General features: G+C 45.3%; 2 protein-coding genes across 2 annotated transcripts in view; one reads left to right on the top strand and one right to left on the bottom strand.

Moving 5' to 3' along the window:
- Window positions 1-4,497, bottom strand: part of COX11 (cytochrome c oxidase copper chaperone COX11) — a 52,258-nt gene extending 47,761 nt beyond the window's left edge. The window contains exon 1 of the mRNA XM_069200028.1: window positions 4,091-4,497. Coding sequence (XP_069056129.1) covers window positions 4,091-4,378 — 288 coding nt within the window. The 5' untranslated portion in view covers window positions 4,379-4,497. The remainder of the gene's footprint in view (window positions 1-4,090) is intronic.
- Window positions 4,498-4,862: 365 nt separating this feature from the next.
- The window catches only part of STXBP4 (syntaxin binding protein 4), a 274,640-nt gene continuing 254,063 nt past the window's right edge, over window positions 4,863-25,439 (top strand). The window contains exon 1 of the mRNA XM_069200029.1: window positions 4,863-4,966. The gene's annotated coding sequence lies outside the window, so the exon portion shown is untranslated. The remainder of the gene's footprint in view (window positions 4,967-25,439) is intronic.

Raw genomic sequence — 25,439 nt, 5'->3', positions numbered from 1 at the left:
ACTTCATACGGTAACTAGGTCATAACTATAACTACATCGCCATCGTGTAATTATTATATACATATATATATATATACACACACACACCTTATCTGTGAGTGACTTCATTCTACTCTTTGACAAGGAGCACAACAGCACACAAAGTAATTTCCTTCAGCTTCATAGACTACTATGGTAACGCATGCTTTTTTTTTTTTTTTTAACCAAAAAAACATTTTTGCTCAAACTGAGGTTTTTGTCACAGCAACTCACATAGTAATCTCTTACAAAAAGTATTCCAAAATACAACAAAATAAACATGAAAACTTGATGTCGCTAACACCAAGTAATATGTTCTGGGTGTAGGGAATTAGGTATTCCACACCCCTGCAATGAAACGCTGTATTAATAGACCAAATCTAACTAGGTTGTGGTGCTCCAAGGAAGTCTTGAAAGATTAGTGTGTTTCGGTTTACACTGCTACTGGGCTACATTAGATTTGGCGGTAAAAAATTAATTGGCCTTAGGCAAAGTTAAACTGAGGAAAGCTATTTTGTAGTAGGAAATGGAGGCACGACAGGTCACATGGGTTTATTTGTTGCACGCTTTCATTTTATCAAGGAAAAGAGGGAAGAGGTGTCATGTTTACTGGTGCACTTGGATGCCTGGAATGGGCGGGAAAATGTTCCTTCTTTTCCAAGGTCTTGCATTAGAATCACATACAAGTCTAAATGGATGGGGCTCAAGGTAAGGCACATTTTGGACTGGAGGAAGCACATACGTTTTTTACAGTTTCTTGCAGGCTCCTCTGCAGTTCAAAGCCTGGTGAAAGACAGGGTGTGCGGCTGTCATTTGTATGGACAGCCTAGCGCTATCAGATATGTCAACAAATAAGGAGAGACTAGGTCAAAGCCTCTAGTAGAATTAGCTAAAGCACTAATGGAGTTTTTTCTAAAAAACAAGATATCACTGGTGGTAGAATATATGCCAGAACCAACAAACCTGGTGGCAAATTAGCATTCAAGAAATGTCAGACAGTGTATGCGACATGGAGCACCAGCACATAGGTATGCCGTGCACAAACAGGGAAATTGCTCCCTATTATGAAGAACAGGCTGCCCTCAGGGGAGCCGCAAACTAATGCTGCCCTGGGGGCAGCACATTCTAGTGAAATACACAGTGGCTGCTTCAAAGCCATTCCGTGTGGTTCATTGTGTAGGCGGCAACCCGCCAGCACTTTTAAGAGTGATTAGAGATCCTCTTGCAAGCAGGGCAGTGAGGGACTGCAACCGCCTGTAAGAGGGTCTCGGGGGCGTCCATAGGACCCTCTTGCCCTCCCAGATGGCTACCAACAGGGGGTGCACTGACACTGTGCAACCTTTTTATGGGGCACTTTCAATACGCCTCCTGATAGCTTCTTTGCCTTTGTGCCCATGTCCATATTACAGTGCGGGCGCAGAGGCAAAGAGAGTCCTTCATCTGCATGAGGCCATCCCCACATGCAATTGAGGGAACGTCCTTTTGAGACAGCGCTTGTGGTACATGTGCATCAGCACTATCTCTATTACAGAAGGGGCCGTACAAGCATCTGTGGCCACTTCTGTAATACCCAAGTGACCCGGGGACCCACACTTGCCCGTTGCACCCCTTGGGTACTTTCTATAATTCGGGCCCAGGTATTCTAAAACTGTAGACAGAGTATGGGGGCACTTTTGTTTAGATCTCTTTGCATCCAGACTGACAACTCAGTTGGAGCTTTCTTTTTCCCAGTTAGTCTCCAGATAAAGAAGCATTACCAAAAGATGAGCTTCTCCAGGATAGGTGCAGGGGAATGCACTATGCAGTTCCCTCCCTTGGTCATGATCTCCAGGAGTCTGGCGCAAATACACAGGCAGCTGGCACGGGCAGTAATAAGCAACACTTTTGAGGAGGAGCCAGCATTGGTATCCCATACTACTGAAACTCTCAGAAAAAATGTCCAATACAGTTGCCAGTTTTTCTACAGATGATGAAGAGGCCCTGTGGGCAAACATGTGAACAGACTGGTTCTGGTAGCATGAAACCTTTCAGAATATTTAAAAATGTGCAAGGACTTTTGATCAGGCTTTAGGCTATACTGAGGCTTCCTAGACCACTGGCACTGTCAAAACATACGGATCAGGCTGAAAGTTATGGAGTGGCTAGTGTTTGGAAAGGGATTTGGATCCCATTCCAGCAGGTGTTGTAGGTGTGTTGCATTTCTTGGCATCCCAAGTGGTAAGGCAGAAGTCTTACATAATAATTAACGGGTACAGGTCTGCAATATCAGCAGCACATCAGTAAGTTGATTGGAAAACAATTGGGGAATATCCCTCTATATGCAGGTGGCTAAAAGGAATAAGGAATAGGAATGCCCTTAAATCAAGGTATAATACTATGTGAGGTGTCAATCTAGTATTACACTTGTTTGAGTCTTGGGAAGATAGTGAACATTTGTCAATAAAACTTTTGACTGGTAAGTTGGTAATCTTATTATGTTTTGTTTCGTTAAGAAGGGTTTTGGAAGTGAGAGCTGTGAATACCACTGCTATGTAATACACAACAGTAGAAGTGCATTTCCACATGACGAAGAGAACTAAGAATGCACCCTGTTTTGTGAAGTTTCCCTGTGCATTTCCAAGCTTTGTGTATGGAGGTGTCCAAACAGAATATTCATTCAACAAAGGGGACGAGGACTCGCTGTGCCTCAATTATTGACAGCTTTAAGATAATAATTTGCAACAGTAACATCTAGGAATTTGAGTAGATGGGTAAGGACGATGATGGCTAAAGCAGGCCTAAACAGAGCATCATTCGAGTCCCATTCAGGCAGGGAAGCCAAAGCCTTCAAGGCTTTCTGGGCCAGAGCAATACTTGAGGAAATCTTAAAAGAGGCAGAATAGTCTAGGGTGTCAACTTTTAGAACTTTTATGGTAAGCCTGTTGATCATGCAGCAATGACAGTTGTTAACATGCTTGGAACATGCAGAATATGCTATTGTGTAATAGAAGCAGTGTCATCTTGCCAGCTATGAAGGAGAGTCCTGATTTTATATTAAAAAAAGGTATTTTCCACCACTGTAATTCACTCATTGAGTCGCTGCTAATCTTTGTGTTGCTTTGATTTTCTTTAGTACCTGGAGCAACCACTCAGGTGAAAAACAGAACTGGTGGGCACAGTCAGGCCTAGTGAAGTGGATCAACTGGACTCCGAGTTCTGGATACAAGAAAAGAATACACGGAGGATAGGAAGACTTAATGTGGTTACTGATAGATTTTTGTTTTATTGTTTCTGATTTTTTGTTTTATGCAAGGACATTAGAAAACCACAATTGCAACAAGAAAAGAGGACGCCTTCGTTAGATTGGGTCTACTTATATACAGTGTTTCATTAGTTATATTCCTTGTGTCTCTTCCCGCTGGACATACGGGATTGTTCGGTTGTAGTGCGTTAAAGCGCTGTAAATAATAAACAGCAAGAAAATAGACTTAATAATACTCAGCTCAGTTGTCTTTGATAAAATCAGGACTCTCGTCATTCACAACTAGCTAGGAGAATTTACATTTTTTTGTTGGCAAAACATAGATGATCTTTGACACACAGTGTAATGTGGTCTAGAAGTGTAGCGCATTAGGGGCATAAGTGGGTGCATGCCAAAGCATCGTAGCTCTATAGGGAAAGTGGCACGGATTAACGTCTGGAAGTGGCGTTTGTGAGCCTAAACGATTATTAAAGCAAACAGATAGAGAACTGCCCTAAAAGATAGTACAGAGAAATCTGAAGAAAGCTTTATTCAAGTACCAGCTCCCTCCCAACACTTACAGAATCGCAAGGCATAAACAAAAAGACTCTAGTTTTAGCTAAGAAGTGGCAATCCTATCAAGGCACTTGCTCTGCAAAATTTATAACGATGGTTTTACAACTGATAGACGAATCTGAAAAAACTTACATAATGAGTAGTTACTTTGAGATTATGTAACAGAAAACGTGTGATATTTGACAGGATGGTGGTATCTTTGGGCAATATGTCAGTTGACATTATGTGGTAACATAAAGAAGGCGACAGAGTAAGGAGGCAAAATGAGAGTCGTACCTGACAGTACAACCGATAAAGCGGCACTGCCGCATACGACATCCCCACCATGCCCACTGCTGCTGCTGCAATATAGGTCAGCACAGTTTTATTGCGGTTCTTCCACTCCCGCTCCTGACCACGGGTGAATGGGTTTCGCCCTTGCAAACTTCGCACCGGCTGTCCTCGGCATGGAAAGCCATTCAGCTTCCCTGCTTGTAAAGGGTTACACTTGATACACGTCTTGAACCACAGCCTAGGAAAGTTACACGAGCCTCCAATCCCACCAGCAAGCCGCTGCATCAACATCCCCGAGCAGGGGGGCAGGAAGATATGAGGCTGGCAAACAACTGCAACCAAAATGTCTAAGAGATACTGTCACCTTCAGCCCATTGCCGCCATGTTCAAATTCATAGACATAGAAAAAAGACATCACAGAAAAAGACATCAGTGGCCTGGAGTAAAACACTGAAGCGCAAGAGTTTGTTTATTTCATGTGTGCTTGGTTAGTAATAGTAACGCTAATATTAAGAGAATGTAAATACTGCCTGGTAACGGCATCATTTGTTCTCTTTCTGTACGTAATCCGTTTTTTAGCACATGTGACGACCTATCAATGTGTTCTCGTTTTCTCTTAGTACACGACTCCCGTTTCTCTACACTAAACATGTCGGCCATCCGCGAGGTTTCCCTGGGCCCAATTTCCAGAGAACGGATGTTCGACGCGGTCAGTCTCTACTCTTAATATGGACGCCGATAGGTCACGTTAATTCCCATTACTGTTTTCCATGTACCGGTCTAGTTTTGTAGCTCTTCGTGTTTGTAGCTGTTGGTGTTGTGAAACTTTGTAGCATTGCCCGTTTATTATTGTGAGTGCAGAACGCTGTGCGAGAACAGGTAGGCACTAACTTTGAGATTGTTTAGTGTGGTACGCGAACGGCGCTGAACTAGGGTTGAGAACGGCAACAGATGTCACTCAGACACAGTTTATCACCTCTTTGAGCGATGGTCCAAAGCCTGTTACCGCCCATCGTCATTAGCATCCCATTCACCATCGAGCAGTCTCAGCCAGATTATTTTCCTTCGATTTCTGTCTACCCGTCAACCCCTTCCCCAGCCATCATTTAGTTAGTTTCATTGAATAACAAATGCCGCCTGAACCTGTTATATCTTGAAACTCCACTCCCTAATTACATGTTATGGCAAGCAAATTGGCAGCAGTAGTTTCACATCATAAGCATAAATAAGAAACCATAAGAAACGTTTCCTCTCAAAGGTTGCTCATGGAAAAAGTTAACAAATAGAATTCTGAAGTGCCGCCAGTACACGAGAAATATATATTTTGTTAAAGTTGCTTCGTTCTTACATGTATAGAAGGAAAATTATAATGCACATACTAGACAAAACAAGTCGTATTCCACCAATGCGATCTCAGTCCAATTACTAATGCATTTCAACGCCTTATTTAGCCCATGGTGTTGTGTTTTGTCGATGTCGCTACACGTACATAATTTTGACAATTAATTTTCGCAAACCACTGAATTAATCTTCTGCAGACACTTCTTAAAAGTGGACACCGAGCAATTTTGTGATCACAAATTTGGGCAAGTGACGAAGATGGCTTTAAGAAACAAGTTTCAAATTATAAATGAAGTCACTAGACCATTTATCTCTGTTGCCCCGTTCTGATGACGTTCCTTTAACTGCTATAATCAAAATAATTAACAAATCGCCATAATGTACAAGAGCATAAATCGTGTTCTCCTGCTACAACTGCTGAGCTGTATAAAATAAGTTTTGAGCATTCTATTTTAATACGCTATCATTTTATCCATTTATCTGGAAATGTGTTCTAAAACGCCCAATTTGACCAATTCCTATTAATTCTAGTTTATAGGGGTAAGCCTGTAAGCTGCACCTGCTCATTGACCACGATCAAAGGTAAAAGCAATGTGGAAATTCTGCGTTTTAGTTCCTGTTTGTATTCTTGCATCTGTTATCAGTTAAATGCAAATTGCTCTCACTCATTTTTTTGGACTTCAACATAAACCAATCTGTAAACTAAAGGTGAAACGGATGTGGAAAAAAGAACATATAGGGGCAAAACCTTAAAAAAAGCTTAATTGGGTAAAGACTGGCACAGTTTTAAAATGTGCCTCAGGTGTTTACTGCCCAGTTTGGATTGACTACTGGTGTCCCAAATTGGCCTTCATAAAACACTGTAATCTTGGGCGTAGGTGCACCCTCTATGTTTCATGTATCTGAATTCCTCTAGTACTGGTGCTACCTATGTGTATGTGAGTGGAGTTTAAATGCTGTTGTGTGAGCTCTACTTGTTCTTTATGTAAGGTGAGTTTGCACTGCTGCTGCCCACCCTCTGTCGGTTATGTTGCGAGTGGGAAGTAAATTACTCTTTCTGAGACTGTTCTCCTTATTTGTTTCTTTATAAATATTTTATGAGCATTTCTATCATTACAGCACATAAGAAGCAAAAGCATACATTCAGCATTCACCAATATTTGGCTCTGGTGCTTGTATTTTTATTCCATGTAATAGTATTCATTTAAAGTTTTACTTCAACTTTTTTTATTCTACAAAACATCCGATATTACTTCCTGCTATAAATAGTGCTGTTCATTAATCCATTATCAGCTTGCATATCTGACCCTCTTTGATCCTGAGAACCGTTTTGCCAAAGTTGGTGGTGTTTCTTGTGTAGCTTTATCTATTGGAAGTTTTGAGATACCAGATGTGTATAAACATCTGCATGATTGAAGCTGTTGGGCTTCTCCAGTTTTGGGCGATGTCTCGTTTGATACTAGCCAATCCCATTCACAAAAATACTTTCTTGGCTTGTGTATACCCTTAGTTATTTACCTTACATTTAAATGCCTCTTTTTACATGATCATCCACATTTTGTGGGAATGCTGCTGCTGATTTTTTGACTCTGTGCACTGGGACTCTGTTCACCAGGCCCCAGTGCAAGTGCTCTGACCCCTAAAACATGTTGAAATTGATGTACTCCTAATAGCCATCTTTAACTTCTAGTATATGGAACAAACTGTACAAGGATATGTAAGTTAAATGTCATTAATGGACTGCAGTACCCATTGTGCTGCCCACCTCAGTGACTGCAGGCATACTACTGTAGCCTGTCTGTGCAGTTTTAAAGCTGCAAATGTGACCTGTCATTAGAAACCCTTTTGACAGGCCTAAACCCTCCTTTTAAATATCAATATACCACCCTGCGTAAACCTTAACACCAGTAAGGCAGGGTACATGATAGTTAAAAGTGGGTCATGTGAAAGTTTAATGTAAAATGTATCCCCTTTATTTGCAAGTTACCAAAGGCTATTTTCACTACAGCAGGATTAGCAGTTTGAGAGGAAAATATCAGGATATGATATTAAAGTTAAATAATGTTATCACAGCCTAGGAAACAGCTACAAATTTAATTCTTTGACTTTTTAAAATAGAATTGCAAACCCAATCCATTGTGAAATCAGATTTGTGATAAATAATTTAGAAAAGGGTCTTTTAGAAAGCCAACTTATTATTGCCTAATGCCTCTGGAAGCACATTTGCATGCGCTCCCTGCTGTCACCCGAGAGCTTGATAAAGTGTGAACTTGATCCCAAAGCTGAAAAGCAGGCTTTGGGAGTGGGACAGTATTCTGTTCTTTTGATAGGATGAACATCTAGGCTATGCCCAGGTACCTAATTAACTTTCAAGTGGCCTACTCTGTCAAAGGTCGATGTAGCTAACACTGGGCGTGCCCTATCCTTTTTATCTCTAATCAGCCAAGCAACACTCTGAGTGGGAGAGGAGGTTCCCCCAGGACTGGTTTTGAGTAACCACAGTGGAGGGGTTACTTATTTCAATGGCCACAATAATAGGGTGTGCCCAGGAGCTCTGCACGGGGGACAACAAGTTCTGCCATCCTGGTTGTTGTTGGAGAGGGGCACTGTGGAACTGTTTGTTCATAGTAGGTCACACAGGAACTGCAGCAAAAGTGGGTAGGCTTACCTCTGGGAACTTTTTCTCTATTGTCTAGGGAGGTGTCAGGAGTCACCCCCAATCACAGGCCAGTGTCAGGCAGGCCTGTGGTACACATGATTTTATTTAAAACTTTACATTCATATCTCCAGTTACCCTTATTGGATTTTTGCTGTTTTGGGGGTCATTTTGTTCAGTAAATCAATCTATATTTTTATAATTTGGAGTGGGTCTTTTATTCTGTTGGGATTTAAAGTTTCCAACTGTTTTGATACTTCTAAATACGTTACACATTTTGTTAAGTTAAGTGTGTTTGCCATAGCCGCCAGGGGCTGAGGTCAGGTTTAAATTACGGAAATCTTTACTGGACCTCACAACAATAGTGACATTAATCCTTGTAGTTGACTACCATCTGTCCCAAACCAATAATCCACTTTCTCACATTCAGTATTTAACAAGGCAGTTTTTGGATGTAAATCAGTTGGGCACCTAAGTCCATTTGCAATGTGTTAAACAGAGCAATCCAGTTGAGGCGAATGATCCAGCACCCCTAAATTGTGTGTGGAAAGTTTTTGTCTCCTGATTTCAGATTTGAAAGAGGTCAGGACTATGCTGCATTCACCATTGTCAATTCGGGTTTAAGATAATCTGTTGTAAGTACTTAATTTGTATTATGCTGTATCTTGTGGCTATTGGAGTTTCTGTCAGTGCCATTCAGACTATTGACCATCCCTCTTCTTTGAGGGGGCTTACACCCACCCTTTATTCCCCTCTCTGCTTATTAAAGGTTTCTGGGTTATGGATGACAGTTGTCTTGTGGAAAGCATTTTCCAACCAAGAGTATACCACTATATTTGCATTAATTAGGCTCTCCGGGATTCAGTCACCACTTTTGTGGTAGGTGTTAACTTGATGGTGGAGGGAGGGTTTGTTGCTGTTATATAGTGTAGTAGAGAGATAGCTCCCACAGCCCCTTACTTCTGTTATGCACGTTAGGTCTGATGTGGGACCATGAAGCCAGTCATTTATTACCTGAATTGGGAGCCCTATGGTCGGATATGAAGTCAACGGCACCCAACCCAGCATCATAGGTGAATTTAGAGCATCTAGATGTCCAGCACCCCCCACCACAGTTGGAACAAAATTTCAGAGACCAGCTGGACGGACATCTTCAACACCTTCAACCCAGCTAGCACCACCAATCTCAAAAAGGGAATTAAGAACTTCAATGCCTGGATCACCAGCCATGCTGAAACTATCACCCCCATCAAGAGCAACAACCAGACAAAATCCTCCAAAAGGGCCCGCGGGTACACACAAGAACTCGGAACAGCAAAACAATATAGAAAATAGCTGGAGAGGAAATCGCGCACCAGCAATGACACCCCTGACAAGGCAGCCTTCAAAATCTCCCTCAACCTTTACCACCCCCTGCTAGGGGCCACAAAGAAGACAGCCTTAACCACGTACATCAAAAACAGCACCAATAACACTAAGGAACTTTTCCACATTGTGAAGGAATTCTCCAACCCCGATGCCACAAAAAAATCAGCACTGCCTCGCAACAGTTGTACGACAGCCTTGCCAGTTTCTTCCTTGACAAGATCGCAGCCATATATAGGAACTTCCAAACCCGACCCATACTTACAGACTTCCTTGACAGAGTTGCCATTACTGCAAACCACGGAATCACCACCTGGAACCTCCTCCTCTCTCAGGACATCACTACCATCTTGAAATCCATCCATTCAGGAGCTCCCACAGACCCATACCCACACCACATCTTCAATCACGGAAACCAACCAGTCGGCCAGGAACTCACCACCCTGCTCAACACCTCAATCGCCACCACCACATTTCCTGATGCCTGGAAATACACTGAAGGCAGACCACTACTCATAAAAACCCTCTGCCGACCCCTACAAACTTGCAAACTACTGACAAATCTCTCTGTTTGCATTCCCAGCAAAGGTACTGGAAAAAAAATCATGAAGAAGCAACTCACAACACACCTGGAGCACAACCAGCTACGCAATGACTCCCAATCCGGCTTCTGTAGCAATCAGAGCACCAAGACCTCCCTGATAGTAGCCCTCCTCGACCAAGGAGAAACAGCAGGTGTGATCATCCTCAACCTTTCAGCAGCCTTTGACACTGTATCCCACCACAGGCTGATCAAAAGACTCCACCACACCGGCATCCAAGGGAACACACTCAGATGGATCACCTCCTTCTTCACCAGAAGAACACAGAGTATCCTTCTCCCATCTTTTACCTGTGAACCCAAGGATATTGCCTGCATTGCCCTCAGGTCTCATCCCTCAGCCCGACACGCTTCGCATATATGACCCCGCTGGCCAACACCGTCAGATCCCACAGCCTCAACATAATCTCGTATGTCGATGACACCCAGCTCATCCTCGTCACCGAGAACTCCTGATGGCCCTCCAACCTAGGACCAGCACCCACAACCTCCAGCCATGCCAGATACCTCAGAATCATCATTGACATCAAATTATCCGTGAAATTAGAGATCAGCGCCATCTCATCCACCTGTTTCCTCACTTTGTGCCTGCTATGTAAGATCTTTAAGTGGCTATGCCTGCGCACCAGACCCAGTGTGACAGAGGCCCTCATCGCCGGCCGACTGGACTACGCAGTGCTGTCTACGTAGGAATCGCCACAACCATCCTACAGAGCGTTCAGACCATTCAGATTGCCCCAGCCAGACTCATCCTTGATCTCCCTAGACAAACCCACCTGACACCCCACCTCCGGCAACTCCAATGACTCCCCATACAGAAGAGTTGTCAATTGAAGCTGCTGACCCACGCACCCAAGGCTTTACACAACCAAGAACCAGCCTACATCAACCATTGTCTGAACTTCCACCAACCTTCGAGAAGTCTATGCTCCGCCTCAGTGTCTTTTGCACATTTTCCTAACATCTACCAAAGCAGAAGTGGGGGAAGCTCCTTTTCCCACATTACAACTAAGACCCGAAACAGCCTCCCCACACAAACCTAGACCATCACCTCACTTCTGGAATTCCAAATTGCTTTCAAGACCTGGCTGGTCGAATAATCTGCCAGGACCTGCAAGCACCTGGATACCCTATCGGGTGATTAGCTGCGCTTTATAAATCCTGATTAATTGAATGATGCTGAGCAGTCTAGTCTAAGAACAACTGTAATGTATGCCTTGCCAAGTTCTTTGGGAGGCTTCTTGTCTGTAACATGTAGGTGAGTTGGGACGGGGAGTCTTCTGCATTTCTCAAGAGAGCATGCTTTTCATGCCCTATGTTGATTTCTTGGCACTGGAAAATTGTTGTAAGTTTTCTTGATCTCTACCTCAGTGAACATGACAATTATGCAAATCCACTTCAAACCCTAGAGCTTGGCTTTGGAGTCAAGAGGGCATGAAAAGTGCATCCCTCTTTTTACAGAGTGGATACTGCCCTCTCTACAGAGGCTGTGGTAGACGCAATAATGGCTGCATTAATCTATGCTTGGGGGTACCTGCAAGAGGGTTTGCCTAACAGCTCCTTCCTGGTTAAGTTTGTGCAGTGTCTCTTATCTGTGTTCTCTTAACCTCCATCATATCTGGGATGTGTGTTTAGCATGCATATGGGTTCACGGGTTATGGATGGTGAGTGTAGGAGGCTGGCCTGGCTTATAGTGGGTACCTTGTGGTACTTACACCTTGTGCAAGGTCCAGTTATCCCTCATTAGTAGATTAGAAGTGTTCTAGCAGCTTAGGCTGATAGAGGTAGCTATAGCAGACCAGCTTAGGCTGAACTGAGAGACATGCAAAGATCCTACTATACCACTTATATCACTTAGCGCTATATCATAAGAAAACACAATACTCAGAGTTACTAAAAATAAAGGGACTTTATTTTAGTGACAATATGCCAAAAGTATCTCAGAGGATATACTCCCTTAGGAGGTAAGTAATATACACAAAATATACACACAAACCAATATCAGGTAAATAAACAGTTAGAAAAGTAGTGCAAACACTATAGAACACAATAGAATGCAATAGGAGACAATAGGCCTAGGAGTGACACAAACCATATACTCCAAAAGCGGAATGCAAACCACGAGGGGACCCCAGGCCTAGTGTAGTGTGTAGAGGGTCTCTGGGAGTGTAAGAAAACATTAACGGTGTCCAAGATACCCCACCCCAAGACCCTGAAAAGTATGAGTAAAGTTACCTTACTACCCCAGAAAGACAGTAAAGTGGAGATAGGGGATTCTGCAAAGGCAACAACTGACTGCAGAGCACTGAAGACAGATTCCTGGACCTGAGGACCTGTAAAGGAAGGGGACCAAGTCCAAGAGTCCCTCAAGTTTCCGGGGGGGAGGGGGGGCAGGAGCCCACTAAACCCTGGATGAAGGTGCAAAAGGGCTGCCTCTGGGTGGAAGAAGCCAAAGATTCTGCAACAACAGAAGGTGCCAGGAACTTCTCCTTTGGTCAGAAGATGTTGCACAGCGTGCTGGAGGATGCAGAATTATTTCCACGCAGAAAGACTGCAAACAAGCCTTGCTAGACGCAAGAGTCACGGTTGAGGATTTTGGGTGCTGCCAGGGCCCAGGAACGACCACTTAGAGGAGGAGACAGAGGGGGTACTCAGCAACCCGGAGAGCCCACACAGAAGCAAGCAGCATCCGCAGAAGCACCTGAACAGGCGTTCAGAAGATCTGAGCAAGACGGTCAACTCAGCACAACAAAAGGGAGTCCCACGAAGTCGGAGTCCAACTCAGCGAGTTTGGCAATGCAGGACGGAGTGCTGGGGACCTGGGCTAGGCTGTGCACGAAGGAAGTCTTGCAAAAGTGCACAGAGGCCCGAGCTGCTGCAATTCACGCAGTACACAGGATTACTGTCTGGCGTGGGGAGGCAAGGACTTACCTCCACCAAATTTGGACAGAAGGGCCACTAGACTGTTGGGGACGCTTGGATCCAGCTCCTGTGTTCCAGGGACCATGCTCGTCGAGATGAGAGGGGACCCAGAGGACTGGTGTTGCAGACATTTGGTGCCTGCTTTGGTAGGGGGAAGATTCCGTCGACCCACGGGAGATTTCTTCTTGGCTTCCAGTGCCAGGTAAAGGCAGCCAGCCCTCCGAGCATGCACCACCTTGAAACAGTCGAGTAAGCCGGCAGGATGAGGTGCTACATTTATGCTGGTAGTCTTCTTGCTACTTTGTTGCATTTTTGCAGGCGTTCTGGAGCAGTCATTGGTCGATCCTTGGCAGAAGTCGAAGAGGGAAGTGCAGAGGAACTCTGGTGAGATACCCACAGGAGAGACCCTAAATAGCCCTTTAGAGGAGGATTGGCTACAGAGAAAGGTAAGCACCTATCAGGAGGGGTCTCTGACGTCACCTGCTGGCACTGGCCACTCAGAGGTGTCCATTGTGCCCTCACACCTCTGCATCCATGATGGCATAGGTCTGGGACACACTGGAGGAGGTCTGGGCACTCCCTAGGAGGTGCTGGTCAGGGGAGTGGTCACTCCCCTTTCCTTTGTCCAGTTTCACGCCAGAGCAGGGTTGGGGGGATCCCTGAACCGGTGTAGACTGGCTTATGCAAGGAGGGCACCATCTGTGCCTTTCAAAGCATTTCCAGAGGCCAGGAGAGGCTACTCCTCTCAGGCCCTTCACACCTATTTCCAAAGGGAGAGGGTGTAACACCATCTCTCAGAGGAAATCCTTTGTTCTGCCTTCCTGCCTTCCTGGGACTAGGCTGCCCAGGCCCCAGGGGGGCAGAAGCCTGTCTGAGGATTGGCAGTAGCGGTAGCTGCAGAGAAACCCCCAGAAAGTTAGTTTGGCAGTACCCGGGCTCAATGGTGGAGCCCCGGGGTTTTATGGAATTGTCACCCCAATACCAGAATGGTATTGGGGTGACAATTCCATGATCCTAGACATGTTACATGGTCATGTTCGGAGTTACCATTGTGACGCTACATGTAGTTATTGACCTGTATGTAGTGCACGCGTGTAATGGTGTCCCCGCACTCACAAAGTCTGGGGAATTTGCCCTGAACAATGTGGGGGCACCTTGGCTGGTACCAGGGTACCCTCACACTAAGTAACTTTGCACCTAACCTTCACTAAGTGAGGGTTAGACATATATGTGACTTATAAGTTACTTAAGTGCAGTGGAAAATGGCTGTGAAATAACGTGGACGTTATTTCACTCAGGCTGCAGTGGCAGTCCTGTGTAAGAATTGTCTGAGCTCCCTATGGGTGTCAAAATAAATTCTGCAGCCCATAGGGATCTACTGGAACCCCAATACCTTGAGTACTTAGATACCATATACTAGGGAATTATAAGGGTGTTTCAGTTTGCCAATCAGAATTAGTGACTAGCCTGCAGTGACAATTTTAAAAGCAGAGAGAGCATAAACACTGAGGATCTGATTAGCAGAGCCTCAGTGTTGGAAAATGGGTTACTGGTAGGGCAGGTAGGTACCTACACCTAGCAACAAGCCACTAACCTCCACATAGGTACAGTTAGGTCTCAGTAAATTAATCCCAGCTCAACCCTTGGTAGCTTGGCAACGAGCGTCAAGGCTTAACTTAGGAGACAAAGTGTAAAGCATTCAAATATCACAAAACAGTAATTAAATAAAACACAGGAAACAGTTTAAAAATCCAAAACCAATTTATAAAAATAGTTTATATTTTTATCTTTAAAATGACACAAAAACGATTAAAATCGGTTCAGGGGAACCGGAGATATGAATTTTTAAAGAATTATTACTTTTCTAGCGCTTAGAAACAAAAAGCGCCAATCGGGTCATCTGGTTGCACCTCGACCGGGGCAAAGTCAAACTTTCAGGCCGACCGCGATGGAGCCCTGCTCGGCTACAGGTCGCGGGAGGCCTCGGTTAAAAAGGTACCTTCTGACTTAGTCTTTATTTTGAAGTTTTTCTTCACCGGGACGAACCTGCCAGTTGAATCCGACCTCCTGGAGCCCTTGTCCGGATACGCGATGTGGGTTTCCTCGGTGGAGACTTTTACCTTCGGACTTAGTCGTTTTTTCGAGATGAAAATCCTTCGACCGGGGTAAACCTGGATCTTGATCCGACGTCCATGGAGCCCTTCTTGGATACGATGGCTGGGAGGTCCCGGTCAACTTTTTACGTTCGGACTTAGTCTCTTTTTTGGATGTTTTTCTTTACCGGGACGAACCACGAAGTCAGGCCGGGTCGCGGTTGAGGCAAGCCGGCTAGAATTTCCGCGGCGGGTCGGTCCCTCTCTGGAGCTTTTTTCCAAAAATTCTCAAATCTTTTCCAAACTTCTGGGGCTTCACCCAGATGTTCTTTTAAGGTTCTTTTGGGGTCCACAGCTCACCCCAAGGGTCCAGAAGTTCTGTGATGGTCCTTGGGGGGTGCGGACTTCAACTCCCAGAATGCACCTGGCGCAAACTCCTTTTTGGCCACTGGACAGTGGTCAGCTGGTCGCTTTCTTCAGGAGTTGGTGCAGGGGACTCTCGTTTAGCAATTTTTCACCTGTAGCAAACAGGGAGTCCCTCCTTGAACCAGTTGAAGCCAGGCAAAGTCCTTCTTGTGGTGAAGCCCAAGTGTGCAGCTGGTGCAGTCCTTCTGAGTGCAGGGTCCAGGTGCAGGCCAGGGGTCCAGCAGGGCAGTCCTTCTTCTTCTTTAGTTCCTTTCTTGTTGAATTCTGGAGGGGATCTGCGGTGTGGGTGCAGGTCTGCCAGTTTTATCCTTGCTCCTGGGTGAAAAGCAGGGGGGCCCTGGTTTTCCAATCAGGGACAGGGTCGTCCCCCTGTGATGACCACTTCCTGGGAAGTGTGGCAAAAATCCATCCCAGAAGGCAACAGTCTCTAAAAATCCAACATGGATGAATCTGATTTTTGGAGGTTACATCTGGCTGAGCCCACCCACTGGTGTGGCTAAAAATCATAAACAAACCCCTCTCCTGCCCTCTCCTAATCTAATCAAGGGGGCACCTAGCTGTCTGGGGTTGCAGGATGTGGGGGTGTTGCTGGGTGCTGCAAATGTCCTTCTCTGCCTTTGAAGACCAGTTTGGCAGCCCTCCCCCTTCCTGCCTCACCATCTGCTGAGGGGAGATTCTCTCCCCCAAGCACATTCCTTTGTGTGAAGCCTGGCCACTTCACACCTCATCAAGGCAGCCTGGCAGAAGCTGCTGCAGGCTGGCCAATCAGAGCACAGCAGCAAAAACAATGCAGAGCTGAAATTGGCAACTTTTTAGGTAAAGTCTAAACCTTTTACCTGAACTAGTTATATTAAATCCAACAACTGGAAGTTGTAGGATTTATTACAACAATTAATTTGATACCAAATTCTTGGTATGCAACATTTAAGGAGACTTTAAAATTTAAAATAAAGTCTGCCCATTCTAGCCTATGAAGGCCATTTACTTCAATGAGGGAAAAACGAATTTGGCTGTTTTTACTTCACCAGGGCTTATAAATCTATTTTTATAAAGTCCCTGCTTATAGTTACATGGCACCCAGCCCTAGGGGCACATAGGGCACACCTTAGGGGTGACTTATATGTAAAAATAAGGTAGTTTAAGACTTTGGAAGTACCTTTAATTCCAAAGTCGAATTTGCATATAACTTTAATTTAAAAGCAGCCAGCAAGGCAGGCTTGCTTTTAAAATGACACTGGGCACCTCAGCAATGCACCTAGGTGTGCACCACCTATGTTGTGGTCCCTAAACCTACATGCCCTACCATATACTAGGGACTTATAGGTAGGTTAACTTAGCCACTTATAATTAGCCTAATTTGCATATCCATTTTACACAGAGCACAGGCCCTGGGACTGGTTAGCAGTACCCAGGGCACCTTTAAAGTCAGGAAAACACCAGCAAAAAGTGGAAAATGGGGGCAAAAAGTTATGGGGCCTCTGCAATCAGCCCTGTTTTCTCACACAACCCCCCCCCCCCAGCCCACACGCCCAGGAGACTCAGCCCAACCCTGGGAGAGTCTTCCTGGCTTGTTAGGCGAGGAAGACAGTGAAGAAAACTGGCTGTCCCTTTGCAGGGCCTACTCTGCCTTATATCCTCCTGTCAGGGTCACTCCCTATGGGTAGTGAAGCCATCCCAACAGTAAAAGGACCCAACACAAACTGAAACTTTCCTCTAGGGGGGTCTTCCTCCTTTCTCTCTGCCAACTTGGGTAGTGAGGTGCCCACCTCCCCTACTCCAAACTTTGCTAGGGCAACACCTAGCTTACCCAAAGAGGTCACCCAACACTTGAGCAACCCCACCATGACCAATAGGGTCAGGGGGCCTACTTTGCTATTGGCCCTGGGGTCTGCCTCCCCGGCCAAGTACAGTGCTGCCAGGAAGGCTAGCACCCAGCAGAGGCTACTGACAGCTGTCAGTACCCAGAACCACACCCTAAGCTCTCCACTGACAGGTGGCTGAGCTGCTTTAGGGGCATCTTTGGGGTCCTGGCACCCCTCTTGCTGTCTAGAGTGGGGGGCTACCACCTTCTGTGGCAGACACCCTCCTTCCACTCTCCCTTCTGTCAGTGCAGGGGCAACACCTTGCATCTGGACAGCTGCCTGACTACTCAGGACTTCCTTGGGATCAGGTGAGGCCTCACCAGTGCCAACTCTGGGCTCCCCCCCTACTGGGGCAGAAGGCCCTTGGCTCCCTGGAACTCTCTTTAAGAGTGGCCTACCCTTCCTTTTCTTCTTTCCTTTTCTTGGGGACCCCTGTCTCTTAACTGTAGGGACTGACTCCCCAGGACTTTGGGTTGGGGGGGCGCCCTGGGCGACCACCCCATCTGTGACCAGACTCACCTCTGGGAGGTCATTGCCCAGGATACAATCTAGGGGGAGGTCAGCACTGACTACCACCCTAATCCAGTCAAGGATACCCTCCCTCTCTAGGGGCACTATGGCTACAGGTTTGGAGGTGACCTCCCCTGTGGCTATCCTGACTTTCTTTGTCTTTCCTGGGACATACATGTCGGCGTCACTAACCGGTCACTCACTATAGTGTGACTGGCACAGGTGTCCCTCAGGCCAGTGGTAGGGATCCCATTCACTTGAATGTGGTAGAAGTGCCTACTCCCACCCTCAGGGATCACCAGCTTACCATCTGGTCCTGTCTCCCAGCACAATGCTAGGAGGACTTCATCATCTGAGGAATCCTCCTCTATGGCTACACTGGACAGCCCAGTGCTAACCACCTTCCTTGGACAGGCTGCATCTCCTCTGAAGTGACCTGTCTGCTGACAGTCAAAGCAAGCCCTAATGTCCAAGAGTTTTTTTAACCCTGGGTCTCCCTGTCTCTGCTTGTCAGAGTGGGAGTGGGATTTACTCTCCTCCTTCTTAGGGTTCTGGGGTACAGAGGGAGTCTCTGTGGTGGGCTTACCACCTCCCTCCTTAGGTTTTTGGGGACCTGTCCCCCCCTTCTTGGAGTCTCCCCCCTGGGACTTGACAACCACCCTGGTTCTCAACCACTCATCAGCTGCCTCCCCTAGCTCTCTAGGGTTGGTCTGCTTAGAGTCCACTAGATGCTGGCGTAACCTTTCTTGGGTACAATTGGTCAAGATGTGCTCTCTCATGATCAGATTGTATAACCCCTCATAAGTATCTACTTTGTTACCAATAATCCAGCCCTCTAGTGCCTTTAGTGAAATGTCCACAAAGTCAACCCAAGACTGGGTACTGACCTTCTGGGTGTCCCTGAACTTCATTCTATATTGCTCTGGGGTCAGACCAAACTTCTTGGCTAAGCACCTCTTCATACTAGGGTATGAATCTGCCTCCTCCCCCCTTAAGGTCAGAAGCCTATCCCTCCCTGAGTTGGGGACCAACTCCCACAAAAGGGAACCCCAGTATTGAGGCCTAACCCTTCTCATTTGGAGTGCCCTCTCAAAGGCCCCCAGCCACTTATCTATGTCATCCCCCTCTACATAGGCAGGAACCACCCCTTTGGGTAATCTGGGGCAAACTCCCCCACCCATGGACACCTCAGCTTGTTTATCGCTGCTTCCATCTCTTTTCTCTTTGTATGCCCACTTTTTCTTTTCTAGGGCCAGCTTCTCTGCTTCCAAAGCTATGTATGCTAGCTGGGCCTCCAGCTCTCTTTCTCTGATGGATGGGTTCTCTCCTCCTGAAAGGACCCCCTTCCCACCACTAGCTTTGGGTCTGCCCCTAGTGACTGTATTTACTGAGGACCGTTCTTCCTCATCCTCACTTAGGCTCAGATGCCTTCCCTCCCCTGAGTGGTTAAAGCTTGCATCCTCTATTCTTTCTCCCTCCTCTGGAGCTTCTTCTGACTCTACCTCTTGGGCCTCAGCCCATGCTGTCAGGGATGTGATCAGGATTTGCTTCCTGAGATCAGTGGTTGCAGGCAACCCTCTTTCAATACACAACCCCCTAAGCTGGACTACTGTCAGTGTGGGTAGGCTAGCCAGATCAAGCTCCATGGTTCCCTAGTTTTGTGTCAACAAAAACTTTTTGCAAAAATTGGAAACAAGAATTTAGAAAAATTACAAAAATTCAATAATTTAAATTAATCCAAATTAAAAATTAAAAACAATTTTTGCACTAGGACAATTTAAAGGATTTTTAATTTGTTTTACCTAAAACTGTAACGTGATATTGAACACAAGTACAGGATCCCGTCGCTGCTTCCAATTATGTTGGAAAATGGGTTACTGGTAGGGCAGGTAGGTACCTACACCTAGCAACAAGCCACTAACCTCCACATAGGTACAGTTAGGTCTCAGTAAATTAATCCCAGCTCAACCCTTGGTAGCTTGGCAACGAGCGTCAAGGCTTAACTTAGGAGACAAAGTGTAAAGCATTCAAATATCACAAAACAGTAATTAAATAAAACACAGGAAACAGTTTAAAAATCCAAAACCAATTTATAAAAATAGTTTATATTTTTATCTTTAAAATGACACAAAAACGATTAAAATCGGTTCAGGGGAACCGGAGATATGAATTTTTAAAGAATTATTACTTTTCTAGCGCTTAGAAACAAAAAGCGCCAATCGGGTCATCTGGTTGCACCTCGACCGGGGCAAAGTCAAACTTTCAGGCCGACCGCGATGGAGCCCTGCTCGGCTACAGGTCGCGGGAGGCCTCGGTTAAAAAGGTACCTTCTGACTTAGTCTTTATTTTGAAGTTTTTCTTCACCGGGACGAACCTGCCAGTTGAATCCGACCTCCTGGAGCCCTTGTCCGGATACGCGATGTGGGTTTCCTCGGTGGAGACTTTTACCTTCGGACTTAGTCGTTTTTTCGAGATGAAAATCCTTCGACCGGGGTAAACCTGGATCTTGATCCGACGTCCATGGAGCCCTTCTCGGATACGATGGCTGGGAGGTCCCGGTCAACTTTTTACGTTCGGACTTAGTCTCTTTTTTGGATGTTTTTCTTTACCGGGACGAACCACGAAGTCAGGCCGGGTCGCGGTTGAGGCAAGCCGGCTAGAATTTCCGCGGCGGGTCGGTCCCTCTCTGGAGCTTTTTTCCCAAAATTCTCAAATCTTTTCCAAACTTCTGGGGCTTCACCCAGATGTTCTTTTAAGGTTCTTTTGGGGTCCACAGCTCACCCCAAGGGTCCAGAAGTTCTGTGATGGTCCTTGGGGGGTGCGGACTTCAACTCCCAGAATGCACCTGGTGCAAACTCCTTTTTGGCCACTGGACAGTGGTCAGCTGGTCGCTTTCTTCAGGAGTTGGTGCAGGGGACTCTCGTTTAGCAATTTTTCACCTGTAGCAAACAGGGAGTCCCTCCTTGAACCAGTTGAAGCCAGGCAAAGTCCTTCTTGTGGTGAAGCCCAAGTGTGCAGCTGGTGCAGGGTCCAGGTGCAGGCCAGGGGTCCAGCAGGGCAGTCCTTCTTCTTCTTTAGTTCCTTTCTTGTTGAATTCTGGAGGGGATCTGCGGTGTGGGTGCAGGTCTGCCAGTTTTATCCTTGCTCCTGGGTGAAAAGCAGGGGGGCTCTGGTTTTCCAATCAGGGACAGGGTCGTCCCCCTGTGATGACCACTTCCTGGGAAGTGTGGCAAAAATCCATCCCAGAAGGCAACAGTCTCTAAAAATCCAACATGGATGAATCTGATTTTTGGAGGTTACATCTGGCTGAGCCCACCCACTGGTGTGGCTAAAAATCATAAACACACCCCTCTCCTAATCTAATCAAGGGGGCACCTAGCTGTCTGGGGTTGTAGGATGTGGGGGTGTTGCTGGGTGCTGCAAATGTCCTTCTCTGCCTTTGAAGACCAGTTTGGCAGCCCTCCCCCTTTCTGCCTCACCATCTGCTGAGGGGAGATTCTCTCCCCCAAGCACATTCCTTTGTGTGAAGCCTGGCCACTTCACACCTCATCAAGGCAGCCTGGCAGAAGCTGCTGCAGGCTGGCCAATCAGAGCACAGCAGCAAAAACAATGCAGAGCTGAAATTGGCAACTTTTTAGGTAAAGTCTAAACTTTTTACCTGAACTAGTTATATTAAATCCAACAACTGGAAGTTGTAGGATTTATTACAACAATTAATTTGATACCAAATTCTTGGTATGCAACATTTAAGGAGACTTTAAAATTTAAAATAAAGTCTGCCCATTCTAGCCTATGAAGGCCATTTACTTCAATGAGGGAAAAACGAATTTGGCTGTTTTTACCTCACCAGGGCTTATAAATCTATTTTTATAAAGTCCCTGCTTATAGTTACATGGCACCCAGCCCTAGGGGCACATAGGGCACACCTTAGGGGTGACTTATATGTAAAAATAAGGTAGTTTAAGACTTTGGAAGTACCTTTAATTCCAAAGTCGAATTTGCATATAACTTTAATTTAAAAGCAGCCAGCAAGGCAGGCTTGCTTTTAAAATGACACTGGGCACCTCAGCAATGCACTTGGTGTGCACCACCTATGCTGTGGTCCCTAAACCTACATGCCCTACCATATACTAGGGACTTATAGGTAGGTTAACTTAGCCACTTATAATTAGCCTAATTTGCATATCCATTTTACACAGAGCACAGGCCCTGGGACTGGTTAGCAGTACTCAGGGCACCTTTAAAGTCAGGAAAACACCAGCAAAAAGTGGAAAATGGGGGCAAAAAGTTATGGGGCCTCTGCAATCAGCCCTGTTTTCTCACACTCAGTGATACAGTTAGGCACCACACAGGGACGTCATACAGGGCACACTTTATGAGCACTGGGGTCCTGGCTAGCGGGATCCCAGTGACACAGGCAAAAACAAACATACATATAGTAAAAATGGGGGTAACATGCCAGGAAAGATGGTACTTTCCTACAGTGAGCCATTGTCTTTAAGGTAAGCAGAGCTGATATCTGTTTTGCTGGATATTCCAGCTCCCTTGTTCTCCTCCCTGTTCATTGCAGAAGCTCGGTGGGTTGTGCTATGCACTGGCTCATATCTTTATATAGCTCATACTCTCTCTGCTGGGACGACCTCCTTCTTTTTTTGTTTGGCAGAGGTCAGAAGCTTCTGGTCTATAGGTAACTAAAATTCTTCTCTGGCAGATAGGCCGGAAGGGTACTGAAAGAATGGGAAGGAGGGCAGTAGAACCTTCTCACTTACTGATCATGCAGTGAACACACAGTAAACGTGCCTCAGAATTGGAGGGGTACCCATGATTCAAATGTAACAGACCTGATTAAATCAGCCTATCAATCAGGGAACGTTCAAGTCTAGTTTTATTGGACAGTTGTTTATTCAAGGTTGTTATCCTTTTCCGACTTCACACCCACCACGATTGTCGAGGAAGCAGGTATCCTGGAGTAGAATCCAGGAGAGCTTTATTGCCATTCTCCATGGCTCAGGAGCCAGGTTTGGATTTAAGAAGATGTCTATGCAATGAATTTTCTGTGAAAGGACGGAAGGAACTGGGCTTCAGCTCATCAAACAGCATCCCAGCAAAGAGGCTTATGGAGGGGATTGGACATTTGAAGTAGAAGAAGATGGAAGACAGCTGCTCAAGATAAGGAAACTTAAAGCACATCAACATTGAGGGAGATGGGAAGCTCCATACTGTTAGTGAAGGTGAGATTGTTTCACACCTGACCACTCCCCTTTGCTGTCTGTGTTTAGGGGTGCTTCCAGTTACCATCTGTAGCTAGCAGAGTAGTAATGAACTTACCATTTGAACCCTTGGCTGATGCCCCAAGACGTCCATAGTCTCCAGTGTCGTCCTTGCTTGTCCTACACTAGTAGTAAGTAACACCATCCCCATGAGTGCCCTGCTTTTAGAAACTATAGACTAAGACTAGTGGGCTTGGTGGTAAAGGCCCCACCCCCTTTGCGTCATCTGACGGTATCGGTGTTGGTGGGCACCCTGGCCAGCCACTGCTCTCCTAGAGCTAGCCCACTGGCCACAGGACTAGTTGGACTCCAGTAACTGTGTGAAAGCACCAGGCATCCCTAACCAGACCCTTGACACGCCGCAGTGGTGTCCTCGCTAGGGAAGGTTCAGCACTTCTGTTGCTGTGCGTGGTGGGACAGTAGGTGGACCAGAAACATTTAACTTCATATCAACTGCTGAAACCACCTCACTGCAATCCAATTATTAATATAATTGCTGTATTCTTTCTACTCTTTTCATTTCATTGAAAAGCTACCCATGTGCAATGCTGTCAGTATAATGCAATTTTAACTGTGTTTTTATAGTGCTTAATTTCTAAGAGCTATAATACTGTTACAGGTCCGACCTCTGGCCCAGAGGGTTTTAGAAACATCTGGTTTTCACAGCGTATCTTAGTTTTAGGAGTAGTATATTTTTCTTGTGTGAATTAAAGTATTTTTATTATAAAATAAAGCACGACTGGACAATGATCTTATTAGCTGTTATTATGGTGTAAACTGTATTATGGAAATCTAACCCACCTCACCTCTAATAGTAAGCCTTTGACTGCTCTGTCTCTTCATCCTGAGGGAGTCAAGTGCCATAGAGGAGTACTTGGTTTTCCAGCTTGGGGCCCAGTAAAACTGTGGCTCCAGGACACCAGCAGGGAACATCTCCAAGTGGTGCAATTGGTGCCCAGTAATCCTGACTGCCCTGATACCCATGAAGCCGGTCGTCACAAGGTAGTACTAGTTATGGAGGAGTTCTGTGACTTTTAATGTTTAATCTAATAATGTTCAAATTTCTCTGGAGATAGTTGCTCAATATTTAGATATGTTGCCGGCACATCATGTGATATCGTTTCTGTGAGGCTGTGTAGAGTGCCATAGAAATAGGTAAATTCATTGACTAACTCACAAAGTTAGGAGTGTGTCACTGAAGTCTTGTATTTTGCTGATGTTCCTGGATGTTTCTTCTCTTCGAATCTGCCATTGAAGGAGTTTGGTTATACAGACTAATTTGTGATATAAGCCATATTTTATTGGCTTCATCTGTCGGAGTTTGTTGGTATTTCAATTATCTGGCTGCAGTGTGTCTTCATATGTGTTATTTTCCCTAAACTTGTTCATAGATTCCTCTACATTTATTTTTAATTTGGCTATCTTTTCAATTAAACAGATCTGTCCTCCCCCAGTTCATTAGTCCATTAAAGTTTCTATGCACAATTGTTAGGCCCTGAGCATAATCCATAAACGTTAATGCTAATATGACTCTACCAGGCTCATAGGGGCATATATTATGAGGAGTATGATTTGTGTGTTGTATAATGTGCCCCATAGCATAATATATCAGTCAATTTGTCAGTTGATGCTTGAGTCACTTGTAGTGAGAGGTGTCTTTTTATTAGTATAGTCAGTCCTACTAAATCTCACATTGTAGGTCAAGCCGTATCTGCGAAGGCATCTCCAAGCCGTATCTACGAAGGCATCTACATTCATTGCTAAAGAAGTGCATCTCTTCTATGTAGCATAAGAACATCTGTGCCAAATTGCTTCTCTGCCTAAAGGATTGCACCTCTCAAAGGCCATTTACATTTTATATGAAATATTTAAATGTAGTGTATGTGTTGTTTGAGTGTGTTTCATTCATTATTACCAGTTGCTTGTGAAGTGGAATGCATATTTGTTAGCATGTGAGCAGCAGGTGTCATATACTAACCCTACAAACTAAATTTAAAACAATCCTTACCCCGTACCCCACACTTCCACTGAGGAAGCATCTGTTGATTAAACTCTGACATTCAGTCAAATGTTTAGGAAAATGCCAGACCATGGCTGTTCTTCCAGTCACCACTAAGAAAATCTCCTCAACTGAATATCTTGTGTTTGGTTTGTTGGGGGTTACCTTTTCTATGTATGAAAGCTGTCATTTCACTTTTCCTTCTTTTCTTCCAGGCAATAAAGTAAGGGCAATGGACCAATAGACTCTGATTCTATACGGGCATATTTTGCAATAGCACCATATCACCCAGTAGTATCCGTTCTTA

The sequence above is a fragment of the Pleurodeles waltl genome, chromosome 7 (genome assembly GCF_031143425.1).
Source record: "Pleurodeles waltl isolate 20211129_DDA chromosome 7, aPleWal1.hap1.20221129, whole genome shotgun sequence".
Classification (NCBI taxonomy): Eukaryota; Metazoa; Chordata; class Amphibia; order Caudata; family Salamandridae; genus Pleurodeles; species Pleurodeles waltl.
This window is presented reverse-complemented; position numbering and strand designations above follow the sequence as displayed.